At 38.3% G+C, this 18691-nt stretch overlaps 2 protein-coding genes across 3 annotated transcripts; both read left to right on the forward strand.

Moving 5' to 3' along the window:
- Window positions 1–888: 888 nt before the first annotated feature.
- ice1 (KIAA0947-like (H. sapiens)) lies at window positions 889–9042 on the forward strand. Of its 2 annotated transcripts, none has more exons than XM_077598549.1 (21): window positions 889–1155; window positions 1248–1306; window positions 1406–1517; window positions 1958–2034; window positions 2118–2155; window positions 2244–2326; window positions 2406–2482; window positions 2551–2588; window positions 2684–2766; window positions 3175–3211; window positions 3301–3357; window positions 3489–3572; window positions 3666–3973; window positions 4068–6344; window positions 6460–6622; window positions 6994–7154; window positions 7394–7584; window positions 7765–7865; window positions 8048–8146; window positions 8261–8477; window positions 8616–9042. In XM_077598549.1, exons 1-20 carry the CDS (start codon window positions 1066–1068, stop codon window positions 8440–8442), a joined length of 4317 nt encoding a protein of 1438 aa, XP_077454675.1. In that variant the 5' UTR covers window positions 889–1065; the 3' UTR covers window positions 8443–8477; window positions 8616–9042. The 2 variants fall into 2 exon arrangements, with proteins under 2 accessions (XP_077454675.1, XP_077454674.1); XM_077598548.1 differs by having other exon boundaries at window positions 8261–8426.
- A 639-nt stretch (window positions 9043–9681) lies between these two features.
- On the forward strand, window positions 9682–16719 carry LOC144073040 (terminal nucleotidyltransferase 4A-like). Its single transcript, XM_077598550.1, has 12 exons — window positions 9682–10636; window positions 11242–11365; window positions 12223–12269; window positions 12423–12543; window positions 12652–12759; window positions 12836–12964; window positions 13238–13448; window positions 13574–13700; window positions 13796–13899; window positions 14072–14256; window positions 14430–14549; window positions 14628–16719. Exons 1-12 carry the CDS (start codon window positions 9927–9929, stop codon window positions 15015–15017), a joined length of 2376 nt encoding a protein of 791 aa, XP_077454676.1. The 5' UTR covers window positions 9682–9926; the 3' UTR covers window positions 15018–16719.
- Window positions 16720–18691: the final 1972 nt, after the last annotated feature.

Here is an 18691-nt window from a genome sequence, read left to right on the forward strand (position 1 = left end):
CGGGAAAAGACAACATGGCATAAAATGATTTTCCGACCACATCCTGCAAAATGATCACCTGCCATTGACTAATGCGGGAAATTAGGTGTCATCTCATCTTCTGAACCGCTTTATCCTCATTGGGGTTGCGGGGGGTGCTGGAGCCTATCCCAGCTGACTCCGGGCCAGAGGCGGGGGACACCCTGAATCGGTGGCCAACCAATCGCAGGGCACAAGGAGACGGACAACCATGCACACTCACACCCATACCTAGGGGCAATTTAGAGTGTCCAATCAGCCTACCATGCATGTCTTTTTGGGGGGGAATGTGGGAGGAAACCGGAGTACCTGGAGGAAAACCACGCAGGCCCGGGGAGAACATGCATAAATTTGGAAATATGTCTAAAATTTAAAATTGCCTCAATACCCCTATAAAACCGTCGCACACAGGAGTCTTCATTTTCAACAAGCGTTGTCCTCGCCAAATTTACCATCTACTGACTTAGCGACTATGTGCAACACTACCATCTCGTGGCGACAGCGCAAAACGCCCACCGAAATTTAAGCACTATTGGACCTCAAAATGTACTCAATGTTTGTGTAATAAAGTGTTTACTATGATGTACATTTTGACAAAGAAAGCAGATCCCAATTATTTATCACGATGTTTGTAATAAATTGTTTTGAAATAATGGACGCGGTTTGTCGTGACTGACGGGTCGATAATCTTTAAAGAAATGCCTGAACAAAATTACTTGTAATCTGGAAAAAACGTCACATAGAATGGTTACAATGATAGCTAGCTAGCTAAATGTAACATATTTTACATTTTACACCACACGTGATTGAATAACTCTGTCTTAAATTCTACTCGAACGAAAAATATGATTTCAGTAGACGGGCATTTCCAGAGGTTTCCCAAGATGGGTCCTGACTTGGGTCCATGACAACGTGGAAGACGCGAAAGATGTGTTTGTTTTGAACTTGTGTGGATATTCACAAACTGGATATGATCGCCGCTCTATTTAGAGTTATATTTATCTTGTAATCAATTTCTTTGTTGTTATTTTTGTTATTTTTAATATCATGATGCCCGGGGGCACCCAGGCCAAAACTGTACCAATTGCCTCGGAGGCGAGCCTTGGGAACTGTCAAAATTGCTCTGTTTTGCACCAGGTATGATTTCTCTATTGATAAATTACAGCGTGTTGGTAATCATGAAAATATTTACAACCCCTTTAAAAAATTATCATTATCACTTTACACAGAGCTTAACGGAGTATGTATCATCATTTTTGGCGCTGAAGCAGAAGATTACGGTTTCTGAGTGAGTTTTGACTCGTGGTTATTGAACTCAGCACAATTTAAGTCAAGTGGTGTCACTTGCACATTATTAATAATGTTAATTTTACTATGCTTTTTGCAGTGAAACTATCACCCTGCGACAGCAGTACAATGAGCTTCAGCGCCAATTTGTCACTTTGGAGAAAAAAACAGAGGATTATGCGTCCGTGAAAGCAGAGTTGGAAGAAAAAAAGGTGTGTCAAACCGATGTGTGTCATTCTCATTTCTCCCACTTATCCGAATTTGGGTTGTGGGGGCAGCAGGGAAGCCCAGATTTCACTCTCCCTAAGCATTAAGATGTCAGGATAATAAATTATAATTAATTTCTGGTTAGATTTACATTATACAAATGATTTTCTCTTTGAAATATTCTTAATGGGTAAATGCATTAATTTTATTTTGCAGTAGTGTAAGGAAATTGAGATACAATATTTTTTTATTATTCACACTTTTATGACATTTATGTTTTATAGAGTATTTTAGAGTGTAATGCACTCAATGTTAGTGCCATTAACATGAGTGTCATGAATTTTTTTATCCATTAAGTACAATTAGTTTTACCTTTGTATTAAATTCATATGGTTAGAATATTTCTTCCTTTAAATGTGATTTAAACCAATTTAAATCATTGCAGAAGATTCTTCGGGACTATAGTCAGATGTCTGAAGATGTTGAAAAGTTGAAACAAGAAAACAGTATTACATTGGCTGAGTAAGTTGTAATTCCAAGTTCGACGCAACCTTGCTTTTCATGAGATTATTGTTTGAATTTTATTTTCATCTGCCATCGTTTAGGAATGGGAAGCTTGATATCCAACTAACAGGACTCAAAGGTACTTTGAAGTGAAAAGTTTAAGCATCACTTGTTCATGATAAACAGATTTAAATATGTTTAATTATTACAATCTTTTTTAAATTTAGATTTAATGGAATCTCAGTCACTTGAGATTGCACAGCTAAAGCAGAAAAAGGCCTTTTTAGAAAATGATTTGCTGAATATAAAAGTAAGTAAACGTATCCTCTGAAAATTATTATGTAATCTCAATGTGTAGTGTTACATGTAGCTTTGACCTTTTTCCACAGATAACCTTGAAGAAATCAGAAGAAAATGCAGACAAAGTTGAAAAATTGACAGCTGAGCAGGACAGATTGACAAACATGTAAGAATAAAAAAAATCATTATGCTTATGTATGATTGTGCTCCTCACACAGTTTTGTCTATCAACAGAAAAGAAAAGCTTGCCAACACAGTTACACAGCTTGAAGGTATTAAATATATTTACCATGCTGTGCATTTCAATTTATCCAAACCAAATTATAAATATGCCTTCAAATTGATTGTACTTTTTCCTCACTGGCAGAATCAGTTTCCCAACGGAATAATGAAATATTGCACCTGAATAAGGACAAGATATTGTTGGAGAGAACCATTCTTGACTTTCAGGTAGGACATCCACAACTAATTTTGTATTTGACTAATCACAGATTTTTTGTTTTGTTATTACTATATATTTTTTAATTTTTACAGTTAGTCGACCCATCTCTGTCTAATTAGAATTATTTGCTGTTCCGCTACTCTGGGCTTTACCTCTAAAAGTGCATTGTAACCAAACGCTACGTCTCATCAGCGCCCCTGTTCTTTGTGAGTTTGTGTGCTGTAATTGCTGTTCAAATTTTATCAAAAGTTTTTATTATTTTTTATTTAAAAACGAAACATGATTTTATGATTAGTTGAGTAATTTTGGCTAGGCTACTTTCAGGTGCAGTACCAGAGGTAACATTTGTGATTTTCTTTTTTGAAAGACCAGTGCAATTTAACCTTTTTAATTCATATGGTGTGTTGTATGCACAGGGAAGATTGATAAAACTGGAAAGAGAGAGAAACAAAGGTAAGAAAACTCATATAACGTGGCAATTTTCATGCGCTTGTACAACAGTTGCTGCAAACTAATCTGAATGTCCTTTTTTGTCGTCTCAGAATACAGGAGTACATCAACTCAGACAAGAACATCGCCAGATCATAAAGTTGACAAAGGTTTGCTGTTTACTTCAATTGCTGCACAAACACTATGACTTTAATTAACTTATAACAAATTTGAAATGTTTGCTGTGAATGTTTTTGTTTTTTTAAACATTTTATTTGTATTCATTTTTATTTTTCAACAGAAAAGCTTCGAATACTTCTCGAGCATGTGTGGGCTTGTGTGGAACCACAACACCAGCAGTCATCCAATTTGTTGCAGTTATGTGGTGAGGCTACATGAGTACACTCACTTCAGCATCTTCCAGCTATTTAAAAATTGTTGTCTGGGTTTTCGTTACATCCCCTCTTCTGTATTTTAGAGCCCACCTCTTCGCAGAGCAAATGTCAGCCAACCAAGGATCCTTTCCATATCCACATCCAAAAATCGCCCACACAGAACAAATCCGTTTACACAGAGTTAAAAACGACTTCATGTGAAAAGAAAACAAAGAAACAACCATCCCCGTTAACAAAGACCAAAAACACTCATTTAGAAGCCCTTTCAACAAACAATAATTACTTGTGCGGAGAAGTCAAACCAAAGGAGCCTAATGACAACCCTGATCCATTTGAGATATTAGAATGGTTCAAGCCTCTTCCTCCTTGCCTGTCACCATTGCTGGAATCTGTAAGACAACTATTTAACAATAATAATGCAGTTTTGTAAATACTAAAAACAGCATCTTGACTATAGATTGTTAACATGTTTTCTTTTCTTTTAGGGCAATGCATCAGAGTCTATGGAGACTGGGGAAAGTGAAATAGAAGACATCACACCTCATTATGACCATAATAATGAACATGATTTTCAGCACAGTATGGCAAAGCCCCGTTCTCCAAATTCTCGTTTAACAGCACAAGAGGAGAGTATGGATTTATCTCATGGCACAACACATGAAAGTGAATGTACTTCCACTAAACATGAATCAAAGATCACAATACACATACAGGAGACCAGCATGAATGATGGGGAAATGAAGTTTGAGGAGCTGTGCTCTGGAGAACCTCTGACCATTTGTGCTTCCAATAATGTACAAGTAACAGACAACTGTAAATCAAGATGTTTACAAGATCACCCTCAGGAAAATCTGATCAAAGATGAGTGTGCCATCGCAGAGAAAGATGTGAACAAAACCTCTTCCTGCAAAATTCAAGCTGCTCCTTGTGGCGAAACTCCTAAAACAAAAATTATGATTAATGAAGTATTTGATGTAAAATCCATTACTTCAACTTGCACAAACTCTTCAAAGGCCAATGACAATCTAAATGAGGAACAAATGTCTGAACATGAAAATGAAAATAACAATCCAAGTCATTTAATTCAGAAAACTCCAGATCTGGTAGCCGTGAATCTACAAGAGAATGCAGAACATCAAATGAAAGACTCAGAAATGCAAGATGACCTGAGCACATCAGGCTGTGAAATTAATCGTATCACTGCCGATAAAGAAAGTGAAGATTTAAAAGCAAAGGAGGGATTTTGCCTTATAGACAAACTACAGCCCAAAGCCCAGGAACCTACAAGAGATGAACGTACATCTCCCCCATCAAATACAATCAGCATACCTCCTGTTACAACCAATGATATTGTAGATGAAACCATCTCCAACCAACTACCTTCTGTTATAGAGGCTCCACTCACCAATCTTCAGAGCTGCATTTTGACAAAAAAAACATATTTTTCTGACTCGGTTGGCAAATGTCAATCCAAAGAAAATGTACATCTGCTGTGCAGTAATTTGAGTCGTCCTTCATTATTACCAAATGTAAACAAAAATGTACTAGTAAAACATGCCAAAACAGAAAAATATCCAAGCGTGACCTTAACTAAAAAAAGGCTGAAGGCTTATCAAAATGACTGTGTTGTGGAAGGGGATGTTGGCAAAGACTTACCTCTTGACAAACCTTGCAATGAAGAAAAAGTTACCGATAAAGAACATACTTTTCTATGTTCAAGTGGACCAGATAAGTCAGAACCTTCATTTGAAATGCCTGATGACCAAAACCAGGACATCAAAAGCAGTGCATCCACAGCTGTCCCGGTGACAAGTGAAACTGCAGAACCCAATGAGCAGTTCCAGTTAATAGGTGACGCTTGCATTGAAATCGGTCTACCCCTCCCTCCTCTCATCACTCCTCTTAAGACACCTCCAAAAGCAGGCAAACCCATAAATCCAAGACATGCCATCGAAAAAATTTGCTTTCCCTCCCCAATGAAGGGCTTGGCATCTCCTTCCACTCAAATCCAGACAGTTGTTTCTCCCAAAAGTCACAAAGTGTGTTCATCTTTAAATCTCAGCAGCCCCCACACTCAAAACGGATTACCCTCATCACCTCTTCAGTTTGGCTCTGCAACACCAAAACATGCACTGCCAGTCCCAGGTCGCCTGCCACCTGCAGTCAATTCCTCACCGTCCACAGCCTCATCCCCATCTCAGGAAAACTCTATGAGAATTCTGGATAGCATGTACCCAGACCTTTCTGCACGTGCCCGCACATTGAGCATTCTTAGAGGGAACCTTGGCATCAGTTCTTCAGAGAGCAGCGCCTCACCAACAACAACGGAGAGTCAGATGTCAAGTTTTACAACAGTCTCGTCCACCGTTACTGCATTTACCAAGACTAAGACCAAAGGAAACAAACGACCCGCCACTGAGTTGCTTCAACCTAAAAACAGCAAATGTCTCAGATTAGATGGCAACTCTCCGGGTGTCAGCCAAGTAGGGGCTGCTTCTGAGACAAACGGCATCTCTGATTCACCATCGTCTAAAACACAGGAGCTCATACTAAGCCAATCTAATGAAAACATTACATCAATGGAATATGGAGAACCTGTTGAGAAAAATGTTATAAACCGACTTTTAAAAAAGATTGAACACCAGAGCTTTGATGTGTTGCCTGTCATCCAAAGCCACATCTTTGTTGGTAACCTGCCCACAAAGCCAGTGCTAAGAGATGAAGAGATTGAAGTTATTTCTGAGATTTCGCGGAGCCGCTTGGTTAGTATGTTTAGTCACTGTAAGCAATTATAATACGTCATTTCTGTGAAGACAAATTCTGACCATTTTTCATGGCTGTAATGTGAACTAGTGCATATTTTTCCTCAATCTACAGGCAAATGATATGGAGTTAGCTATCTTGGAAAAATTCAAAAAAGAAAAGATGCACATTGGGGGATCATTGGCACAGGCCCTCTGCAGAGTCTACACAGCCATCTGTCGACAGAAGGCAGACTTTGAAAAGGCTCATGTCTTGGCTTACAGCTTGCTGGTTGAAGGTAAGTGGTATGCTCACATTGTGTTACAGGATTTGTACATTTTGTATTCAATGTTAGAATTCAATATGTTACAATTAAAATAAAAAATATAGCATGTTTATTTATTTATTTTTTAAAAAGGAGAAAAAAATTCTAATGATTGGCCCCACTTTCCCAATTGCCAAGGGGAGCTAAAAATGTTGTGGAAGTTAATAAAACATGCAACATCCCAGGTCGGACAAGCATATAAAATATCATGGAGAGGATTTGATCAACCCCCCTCTATTCATGTATTAGCCTTAACTATGAGCAACGTTTAGTGAACTTCAACTTTAATCCATCTCAAACAATTGGATTCATACATTTTGACATGCTGTCTTCACTTTTTTCAGATTTTCCCAATGTTGCCAAATTGATCCTGTTTATGGTGACAACATGGCCCAGTGTTTTGTCTCATAGCAGCCTTCTATGCCAGGCAATACATACCGTCACTAAATTTAAGGCACCAGAAGATCTCTTAAAGTGCCTTTCCGCATACCTTGGATGGGAGCAGGTAATGTACTAATATTGTATACACAATCTTGTTAGGTTGTATTAAAGGACAAAGAAGAACTACGTCAAACCCTAATGTATACTTTTGTTTGACAAAACAATGTTCTTTACTCCTATTGTGTCTAGTAAGGGAAATTATATGAATGCATTTTGTGTCTACAGTTGTTTAAATACTTTTTGTGTTTTTATTTGTCAATTGCACGATACCTACCAAAACTGACTCTTTTTGTATCACTACAGATCCCACCCCGTGGGATTGAATCTCTAATGTCTAGGACCCTATCAGAGATGCGGTCAGGGTCAGGGTTGTCTTTCGTGAAACACAGTCGATATGGTGACGATCTAGGAACGACAGCTTGGGATCAGATTTTCACTATGCATCTCCTCTGTGTTCAGAAGTCATGGAAGTGGAGCTATGAACATATTTTGAGGTACTAAACTCTTTAATGCACAATACCGTATCATTATAAACAACCTATTCGTATTTTTTATTGAAATGCGTTTTCCTTTAATGTTTATTTTTTAATGAGTTTTAGACCCCGCTACAATCCCATACTCGCAGTATGGAGAAATCCATAGTTAGAATAATCGATCTATTTGTACTCCAACAGTAAAGAGTTGTGGCCGCTGATGAACACCTGGGTGTCCCAGCCTCGAGACAAGCAAGTGCCTGTCTCTGATGTGACAGTGGCAACCGTCCTGCGTCTAATTGGTGAGTTGTTATGAGTATTCACCGTCTTCCTTCATTTTCTGAACTGCTTATCCTCACATGGGTCGTGGGGGTGTTGGAGCCTAGCTCAGCTAGCTACGGGCAGGATAAAATTAGACATATCTCAAGTTCTAAAATAATTTAAATATGATATGATATTTTTGTTTTTTTGTTTTTTTCCAAAGGAATTCTAGGTCAGTGGGGAATCAAAGAAAAGAATATCTCTTCAGTATTAACTTTGGCCAATGTGATGAATACTTTTGGTAGGCACAGCCCGAGTGAAGGTATGAAACTTGCATTATCCAGTGTACTGTTTTGTTGTGATGTAAATATATTTAAATGCGGGTTTTCATAAAGAAAATAAAAATACAGATGTCACAATGTTGTTTCATGGCCAGGTGTACCGTGGGAAGTGCAGTTAGCAGCAGTGTACTGCGTGTTTGACCTCTCACCATGCAACCCCAAAGAAGCCTTGGACGCACTTGGAGGATGGCGGGCAGAAGCAACACAAAATGTCCCCTCTGCTGTCACAAGCCACATTTTCCAGCTTGCCTCGATCTGCAGGCAGGTCAAGAAATGAATGGTGCATGCTTCAGTCTTCTGGTTGTATACAGTGTAAGATGTTTATTTTCAAATCTACATATTTTTGAATTAATAAGGAAGTGCTTATCATCTCGCACATTTTAGACTTCATGATGTTCATAATGGTAGAGGCCATTTAATATACCTATGGACTCTTCAATGCCATTTCAGGAGGAGCTTGAAAAGGAACACTAACTTCAGATGATGATGACCATAGCCATGCTGAGCAAATTCCTAATTTAGAGCTAGTAAAAAGATGCATGGAGAGGTTTTCTAGTTCAGCCAATCGAGCATTTTTACTGAGACAGGAACAAGGAACGTGAATTGAAATCAGCAGGTTTTTTTTTCATCATTATTTTTGAGTTAATAGTTTTAACTATTCAAATCCAATGTTGAAATCACAACTATAAAGTTGTGCCTTGACAATGTTTTAGATTGTTAATCATTTTCTGTTTATGTCTCGACTGGTATGCATGCAAAAGTTTTATGTAAATATAAATTGTGGGATTAAGAAGAGCACGCCACAGTAAATGTACATATGCAGAGATATATTTATTTTTATTATTAAAGATATACGTGCAGTGCGTATTAAAATCTGTGTTTTGAAGTTGAAAAATTATTTGGGCATTGCTGTCTGGTAGTATGACACTACATGTGTAGTAATTACTGATTTATTTACTAAATAATCAAAACATTTCCAACTAACAAATGTAATGAATACCAGGGGTACAAGCATGTGTTGCAAGAGATCAGTTCTACGTAAATTAATGTCGATTTGAGTTTCAGTAAAAGTTTATATTTGCCAGCATTACATATTTTATAGTAATTTTGATTAATTATTTTGTGTAGGTTTGGATGTGTTACCTCAAATTTTAGGACAATCATTTAGATGAGAAAAATAATATGCTGCAGAAAAATACCTTTGAGATGCCTTCAAGATGTTATACATGCTTATATTTTGGATTGGAGTCTAAACTTTTGCTTCCATCTATATAGCAAATTTCTATTTGACAAATGATCATATTTTTTAATTAATGCAACTATATTTACTTGGCAATTTTTTTTATAAAATAAAATCTCATATGTTGTGAAAATATTTACCGAAGTAATTATCCGTAGACTAACAAAAAAATTAAAACAATAAAATAAAAGCCTTTTGTAACTCAAACTTCCGGTGGTATGTCCATTAGGTTGATGCATGTGGCCGTCCTAAGAGGTGTGTTCAAAGATTTAAATCCCCACACATGCGCAGATGGCGGCGAGTGCTGCTGGGTGCGCCATTTTTGCTGGTTTACATGGGGAGCGGAGTTGGGGAAGCCGATTTTTTAAAAAGAACAGCAGTTGCCGGACATGAAGCGCTACAAGGATAACAAATAAACGAGAGCGGTAGGAAATAATTAGTTTACTTGAGTACAAAGTGTCTCGTTAGTCCACTTGCTTGCATTTACCCCCTTGAGAGGTTGTCGGTCAAACTCGAGTTCAATGGATCCCAGGACCACTTGGATCCAGCCTGAGCAGAAGGGACCTGCCAATTCGTTATGGATGCATATTTGGGAAACGTCTCAGGGATTTGAGACCAATTCCGCCACCGATAACCAATTTCACCAACAACGCAACCTCATAACATTAAATGCGATCTCAAAGGACTCCAACAGCGAATACTGTAAAAGTATAGCCCCTCCACCGCCGCCGCCTCTCGGTGCTGTGTTCGGGAAACTGTCGAAGCGAGACGGCGGAGAGAGGGGGAGCGCCCGGAGGAAGGGCTCCTTGTCTCCGTCTTCCTCCTCATTGGACTCGGAGGCCGAGAGCTCGTCCCCGTCCGGCTCATCTCTCCAGATAGACAATTTAAACGTGGCGGAAGAGGCTAGCATGTTTTTACACTACGGCGAACAGGAGCTGGACGAGAACGGCGTGAGGCGGCTCCACCCCCCGCCGCCGCCTCCACTGCCTTTCCACGCTGCTCCCCAACATTGTCGCAGCACCCAACAAACCGGCGGCCACACCCCCGCCAGGGTGAAGAACCAACACGGTATCAAGCAGCATCATTATCAGACCTCGGTCCGCAGGAGGTATATGAATCGAGCCAACGGGCATGGCCTCAACGCACTGCTGGGGTACGGCTGCGGTGGGCAACACGCTGACTCCTCCTGTAGCCTGTGGAAGACGAGGCGCTACAGCCCAGGGGTCAATGGGTAGGTCCAGAGGTCATGCATGCAAGGGCCTTCAGAAAGTCTGCTTAAGAAATGCATTCCGTTACTTTATGCATTCTTTTCATTTGCTTTACGTCTTTTGTATCTGGGTCAGATCATTGAGCAACTGAACTTTTCTAGCTGTCTGCTGTATAGAGAAGCCAGCCTGTAGATTGCCAGATGATTCTCAGTATTTTGACACTTCTTTCCATGTGAAACTACACAATGATGGATTCAACTTTCTTTTATCAGGAAAAGAAAGTGTCTCCCCACAGTTTCAGTTTCATTAAAGGGACAAACACGGCAAAATTAGTCACAGGAATGCTATCCATGTTGAAGAACTGAGATTTTGGTTCAACAATTTAAGAAAAATTATAATAATAATGCATGGGATGCCTTTTCATCTCCACTAAACTGCTAGAGTTGGATTGTCCATGTGTATTGGATTTTTACATTTAGAATAAAATTGACTATAAATAGCTCTTATATTTTTACTTAATTTGTCTTTTGACCATCATGTTGGAAGCCATTTATATTTAATTCTAACATTATTGGATGAATTATTTACATTGATGGCAAATTCAATTAATTTCTCTGCTACTATATAGTCTCCATGAAGAAATAGTTGATTTCTTCAACTTCATGTCGCCGCGTCCAGAGGAGGAAGCGATGAGAAGAGATGTTGTGAACAGGATTGAGAGTGTTATCAAGGAACTTTGGCCCACGGCTCGGGTAAGTGTAGGAGTATGGGCACACAAATTCATACTTAGCCCTTTCGCCACCGCTCGGTGCTGTGTTCGGAGGAAAAAAAACATACTATGAGCTAATGTAATCTGTTAAATTCAATGCTCCAGTGTTGGTCCTTTCCAAGTGTTTTATCTTTTAATAGATTGTACTTGAATAACAAACAGTTCACTAAATTCTCAGATGTTATCAATTTTTTTATATTCTATTTTATCCATATAATTTTGCAGAATTAGCTGGAATGGGATGAAACTTTAAAATGCAATTAAATATTTTAGAATTTAGCAAATTTTGTGTGGAGTGTGATTTCCCCCTCCTCCAAGGGAATTTCATTTGATAACACACTTAATTGTGTTGTAGTGTGACCTTTGGCGGGTTAATTTTTTTTCCCGAATTGGATTAAGTTTGTCAAATGAGGGTAAATTAAAGCCAATTAAAAACTGTTTTTATTTTTAATTATTATTAATGTTTCAATTTTGTTGTTGCACTATTCAAGCATTGATTATCCATGTGTCCATAGATATCAAATTATCATTTGAATTCTTACAGTTTATTTCATCTGATTCTTAACAGCAAGCTTTTCTAAACACACGAACTCGCCTGCAAATTGGCTGAGTAAGATCAGGAGCCCTTTGGCACTGCATGTGACAGTTTCATTCAATTTACCTAGCAGGCTTTGATTTTAGCCTGCAATTGATTGCACTGCTTATATATCACTAGGCCTAGTGGCGTACTTGAAGGCTGGGGCCTGGAGATTTATGCCAGACGACATTTTTTTTATGTCCAAATAACGGCTGGTTGCCTTGTGCACCGCTCAAATAAGGATTGTTTCATGTGTTTTCTAGGTGGAGATATTTGGCAGCTTCAGCACAGGTCTCTATCTTCCAACCAGGTAGCTTTCACGTTTGTACCTAAATTCACTCTTGCTATGTGAAGTTAGTATTTTGGTAGTGACAGGACAATATTTGCTTCTTTGGAAAGAGAGGTTCTATTGAGTTTTTCTTTTAAATAAATAAGCTAAAACAAATTTAACTTGTGTTGTCAGTGACATTGACCTGGTGGTGTTTGGAAAGTGGGACCACCCTCCTCTGCAGGAACTGGAGCAAGCACTTAAGAGACACAATGTCTCAGGCCCATATCCTATTAAAGTCCTTGACAAAGCTTCTGTAAGTCACTCAGATACACATGTGATTTTGTTTTGTACTCTGTTGCTTCATTTGGCTAATTGCTGTGAATCCTTGTACACTGGTTCCAACTGTCCCTTTGTCTTCCAGGTGCCCATCATAAAACTCACAGACCATGAAACAGAGGTCAAAATTGACATCAGCTTCAATGTGGAGACTGCTGTCAAAGCAGCACAATTAATTAAGAGCTACCTGAAGGTAAAATTTTATACCTCCAGGAAATATTCATATGATTTTTTTCTTACCACCTAAATCCACTGTGCCATTCTATTAGAAATACACTGTTCTGCCTCCCCTGATCTTCGTTCTGAAGCAGTTCCTGCTCCAAAGGGATCTCAATGAAGTCTTTACAGGAGGCATCAGCTCTTACAGTCTCATACTGATGGCTATTAGCTTCCTTCAGGTATACTTAAGTACATTACACAACCAGCAGTTCTAAGTAAAAGGCTATGTAAAGTATTTTTTACATTTAAAAAATATATTTTGTGTTTTTAATATTTATATGAAACAAATGCTCTTTTTTTCAACGTTAAATCCCAAATGAGTTGATCATTATTGCATTAAATGGTGCTGTTAATCCTTGATGGTGATCTTTACAACAACATAAAAAACGAATCCATTATTTTTGTATTCTGTCACCTAGCTGTGGTCATTTAGCTGATTTTTTTCTGAACAGCTGCACCCTCGCATTGACACGCGGCGTGCTAACATAAACCTGGGCATTCTGCTAATTGAGTTCTTTGAGCTCTATGGGCGTGACTTCAACTATATGAAGATGGGCATCCGGGTGAATGGGGGTGCCTACCTATCTAAAGAGGAGATGCTCAAAGCTATGGGACATGGAAACAGGCCATCTATGCTCTGTATAGAGGATCCAATACAGCCAGGTGAGAGGTTATAAATTGTACTCATTTGACATGCTTAGACTCTGTAATTTGGTAACATATTTCTACAGTAGTATGGGCCTGATATTTTTTTTCCACAAGTTAATGTGTTAATTTACTGTTGATAGGTAATGATGTTGGCCGAAGTTCATACGGAGTTTTGCAAGTCAAACAAGTGTTTGACTTTGCTTACATGGTGCTCAGTCATGGTGTGTCTCCCTTAGCTCGTGCATACCCCAACAAAGAGTATGAAAGGTAATCATCCTTTTCTTTGTGTCTCCTTACTGTGCAGCACAATGCCATTTGCTGTTTTCCAAAAGATTAATATTGCCAACATTCCTGTCTTGCAGTACTTTAGGTCGTATTATTAAAGTTTGCCCAGATGTTTTGGCCTACAGAGATTGGACTATAAAGACGTGGGGAGCTAAGCAGTATGCTAACAAGCAGCAACAAGGTGAGTAATCTCTATCCTGAATTGAAGAAACATGTTTTTTTGTCAAGTTTGTATGACCTTGGAAAAATGTTTTTTAATGTTATTTCATTAAAGTGCATTGTTTAGTTGTTGATTTTTTTCAGTTCTCAAATATCATGTGAGGAGTACAGTAGTTCTTTTATTTGGATTCCAGATGTAGAGACCTGTGAGCAGAACATGGCCAGACTTATGCTGTTTTCTGTAGCGGATCAACGAGATACAGCCTCCCCCGTCAGTGCAGATTCTTCCTCGCCCTCGCCAGTCTTTCTGAACAGCCCTCAGCACCATTCTTCATCCTCCTCTCCAAGCTCAAACTCCTCCTCTTCCGGGAGTGATATTGTAAGGCCAAAGTATATTTTGTCTCAAAACATTGAACAGATCAGTTACTGTACTGCACATACATTCGAAAATGTTACAATCGTGGGAAGAATAAAATTGTTATCTCAAATATTTAATGGGGGATACATGTTTTGAAACACTCCTTAAGGGTAAACATTTGTTTTTCCTACAAGGAGTCTGATCCTCCTCCGCTCACAAACGGGGTCCATCTCCAGGCCCTCAACTTGGCCTCAGTCCATTCCATAATGCAGATGGCTGCACATCCAGCAGGCTTTATCCCCACGACACCGCAGGTTGGTTTCCTCAGATCATGATTGTGTTCTAAAAACTAAACTTAATCATTTTCCTTTTGATCCCTTTCTGTTTGCCAGTTCTACCATGACAATCTACCATCCATCAACATGGTGCACCGGCACATGGTACAAGCTGCAGTTTCTCAGCACTCCAACTCCACAAGCCCTCTTCAGAGTCCCCTCCACCAACTTCACCACCCCCAGTTGGGAGGGCAACACCAGCACACCTATGCCATTCGGCCAGAGACACATGGCTCATTGGAGCCCCCCAACTTTGGCTTCAAGCACAACCAAAGCAGCAACCTCCTCGGTCAAAGTCACTCCCAAGGTAATTTCAGTCCCCAGCGGCGGTTTATTCCTCAGGGCTACAATACGGAACCAAGGTTTAGGACCCAGCAGCAGTACAACTGCAACACCTGGCGACGCAGGAAGAGGGAAAATCTCTCAGCTCTGAACCAGAGCAGATGAAGAATTGAAGCACTGATATAATCTACTACTAAGACATTGCTCTCCCCATCTCAAACTGCCTGTTGCATAGCCAAGGCAGTTTTTGGGGACCTTTTATTGTTTCAAGTGGCCAGTACTTAAATTTCTTCTGTTCTGCCGGCATGAAGCAATTACTGGATTGTGACAGGTGAACGACAATGGTCTTAACTATATATGGAGAATATTGCAAAGTTTGACATATAGAAATCCTCCCAGGACATTGGAAGAACACCAGCACCAGGGCTGTGTTGACAACCCAGGCTTGGTCCTAACCAAGTGTCACTTCCTTTAAACCTCTCAGAAAGCTAAGTCATGTGCCATAGTAATCAACAGGTTCATTAAGGCTGACCCTCTCGGTTTTTAATCCTGTTTGGCCTTTGGATCTGTTTCCCCCCCGTTGACTAGTTTCTTACTTCGAATGCCTCGTTCCTTTTGCAACACAGCTTGAACTCGGTCCTTTCGACTACAGTGACACAATACCTTTCTAGCTATGCAGCACAACGCTGACTAAATGTTTTCGGTGTGATGGCACAAAAACAGACCTTCTCAAGTGCTTAAACTGTGATGACTTGTTTGAATGTACCGAAGTAGTGTTTGTGTGTTGGAACTTTTGTTCTCTGATGTTTGTCACTGAGGTTTTTCCCCTTTTTATTTTATTTTTTTCCACATTGGCACTTTAATGTTGTTGCATTCATGTGCAATAGTAGGTTGCTTTTATTTAATTTATTTCATGTTTTTAATTTTTATTTTCAACAATTGTGTAAATCCACTATTGACAACCCCCACCCCCTCCCTCAAGTCCTGATTGACCTGTGCAATATCTGGATTTTAAGGGCCTTGAATGAATGTGTTCCACTTTCCAACAGAAGAGGGAGCTGCGGTTTAGCGACATCGAAAATGTGCCAAAAATCTCATGAGATTTACTGCTGATTCTACGACACGTTACAATCACTTTCGAATTTTTCCGACGGTTTGTCCAAATAGTCCCCCATCCACACTTGTCTTTCTTCTTATAATTCTATCATTTTGTTGTTGTTTTATTTGGGTGTCTTTCCTTGAAGGGAATCCTACGGGGGAAAAAGACATTTTACCATTGATTTCGTTTTGCCGTTTCAAAACTATTTGGTGCTACTTCGAACCAGCAAAGTGCTTTTGTTCTTGCCTTTATCTGCAAAATGTCCACTGCCTTCTTAGAAGACCAAATTCTCCCATATAGCCACAGCTTTAGTTCAATGTCCTGCTAGATTATTACATATTCAACATAGAATCATAATGCATCACACATTGAATGCATTAAGGTTTTTTTTTGGTTGTTTGTTTGTATTTTTCCTCTCTCCTAAACATTGCGAGTTCAAACCTGCATAGGCTATAAGGAATCTATTTGGTGTCTATGTAATGGGATGTAACTTGTTGTAGGAGTTCGGTGGAACCTTTAAAAACTTTATGAAGCATCCTATGTACCAGCTGATGCGATCACTCGTTCTGAAAATCTGTTTTGTTTTCAGCATTTCTTTTCATTAAGCTTTCCAAGATAATCAGCAAGCAGTTACATATTCAATAATTACCAAACCAATTCCCAGATCATATATATGTAATTAAGGATGTCTTAATGACTGACCTGCAGATGTATTCTTTTTTTAAGTCTTAAGTTTTTCTATTTTTTTAATAAACATTTTAAATGGCATTGTTTAGTGGTATATCTGAAATATGTTGGTGCTTGCCAAATAATTGGTGTTTGTATGCTGCTCTACAAGAGAATAATTCAATTAAGAAACAAAGTTGCATGAGCATCCCCCTCGGGGGAACCTTTACACAAAGTGTAAGGAACATATGTACATCCTTGTCCTTTTGATACCTAACCAAAGACCCAGGCCATTGGTTAAAATGGATTGATTGAGATATTTAGTTGTGGTATCATCTATATGTTAATCTCGCGATCCATTCTTCTAACACTGATTAACAAAATATTTAAACTCATCCAGAAAAACTAGCCATGTTCTCAGTATTTTTGGCCTGATTTAAGAAAACTCCAGAGCTCCACATGGAGCCAAATATCAATATAGACAACTGATCTGATGTACTTTGACATTATGCAATCCCAAATGAATATCCAGTAATTTCCAAAATGAAAAAAAAAGTAATTGAATAACACAAATACCCTATACTGGAAAAATTTAAGTTGTAAATTAAATATAAGGAAAAAGCTATTCATGCAAAGCAAGTTATATCCAAGTCAATAAAAAGTTTGAATGTGTCTTTGATTGTATTAAAATGAAATACTTTTCTGACAAGTCAAATTAATCAACTACTTTTCTGTGCAGTAAATGGTGTAATTTCTTTAGTGCACAGAAGAGAGCACTATTACACTATTATTTTTTTGTTTATGATTGCGGGCCTTAGATTTCAGGTTTGGTTATGGTAAAATAATTTAGTCAGGGATTTAAATTTTGTAGGTACAAGCAGACCATTTAGGAGAGCAAACTGCATATTCACTTACAAAGTAAATATTTAATCTTATTGGTTCCCTATATATTAACTAATACTATAGTGTTCCAGTGTTTCCTCTGGCACACCAAGTTTACAGTGAAAAAATTAAGCACTAGTATTTTTAATTATCCCACATGTTGGCAACCGTCAAAATGCCAGTGCTCCTGCAATGATACTTTATCAGTTAAAACTGCCCTACTTTTGTATCATTTAATCTTCCCATCAGTTTTCTGGTTGTCAACAAGGCAAAGTCACAAAATTAAACAATTACAAGTTAGTCACTGCTGTCATTAAAATTTTGCAGGGATGCTTGATCTTAACTTGAATCTTTAATGAACTTCAGATTTTTTTTCTTTGTTTAAATTATCCTATGCATCTTAGCCCCACACTTAAAATGCCTTTTTTTGGGATGAAATATACTGTAGGTGGCAGTAGATAATTGCCACCATTGGTTGCTGTAATTTATTGGATGAGCTAAAATTAGAATGGATTAATTAATATTCTGACACATTAAAATACAATATTTTATAGATAGATACCAGTGAAGGACTATTTTCCATATGGAGCGGAACCATTTGAATTTTAATGACTGGGGATCACACATAATAAGCATATTTTATGAATTATCCATCAAGGTTTTGTTCCACCCGATCATGAAATAAAACTGAATCAGTCATTGATGTAATTTTCAAAGCTAAAGTCAAAACAATGGCAGCATTTTTTAATAGAAATAACAGGCTGGATAAGCAGATAAATGTAATGTAGATGCTGCAATTTCAACCTCTCTTTACAGCTTGAATATCTGACGCTATTTTCTTTGGTCTTACCTTGTTCTTACTTTCTTTTTGAAGCCATTACAAATTATTATTCTAAGTCCAAATTTTGGCATCATGGTACAGATTTATTTCTAAACTACATTAACAGTGACATTGCTTTCATGTTGGGAACTACAGAAAACATTCAATCATCAAGTATTTTTTTTTGTTTTATTTTCAAGAGAACAAACATTTTACCATATGATGTGGCACTATGAGACCATATTTTGTATACAATCATCACAAGCACACAAATGATATTAATTGACCAATGATTTTGTCTAATTTAAGATGTATAGCAATAGATCAATACAAGCTTTGTGTACATAATGTGCACATGCATATGGACTAAAT

This window comes from Stigmatopora argus, chromosome 4 (assembly GCF_051989625.1).
Source record: "Stigmatopora argus isolate UIUO_Sarg chromosome 4, RoL_Sarg_1.0, whole genome shotgun sequence".
In the NCBI taxonomy this organism is placed as follows: domain Eukaryota; kingdom Metazoa; phylum Chordata; class Actinopteri; order Syngnathiformes; family Syngnathidae; genus Stigmatopora; species Stigmatopora argus.

Bases quoted from the DNA above. Each gene is read 5' to 3' on its own strand.
- LOC144073040 (XM_077598550.1), top strand. From the start codon at position 9,927: ATGGATCCCAGGACCACTTGGATCCAGCCTGAGCAGAAGGGACCTGCC. The intron at 12,965-13,237 runs GTATACTTAAGT...TTTTCTGAACAG, and splicing joins TGGCTATTAGCTTCCTTCAG to CTGCACCCTCGCATTGACAC. The intron at 14,550-14,627 runs GTTGGTTTCCTC...TCTGTTTGCCAG, and splicing joins TTATCCCCACGACACCGCAG to TTCTACCATGACAATCTACC.
- ice1 (XM_077598548.1), top strand. From the start codon at position 1,066: ATGATGCCCGGGGGCACCCAGGCCAAAACTGTACCAATTGCCTCGGAG. The intron at 3,974-4,067 runs GTAAGACAACTA...CTTTTCTTTTAG, and splicing joins TGTCACCATTGCTGGAATCT to GGCAATGCATCAGAGTCTAT. The intron at 6,345-6,459 runs GTTAGTATGTTT...CTCAATCTACAG, and splicing joins AGATTTCGCGGAGCCGCTTG to GCAAATGATATGGAGTTAGC.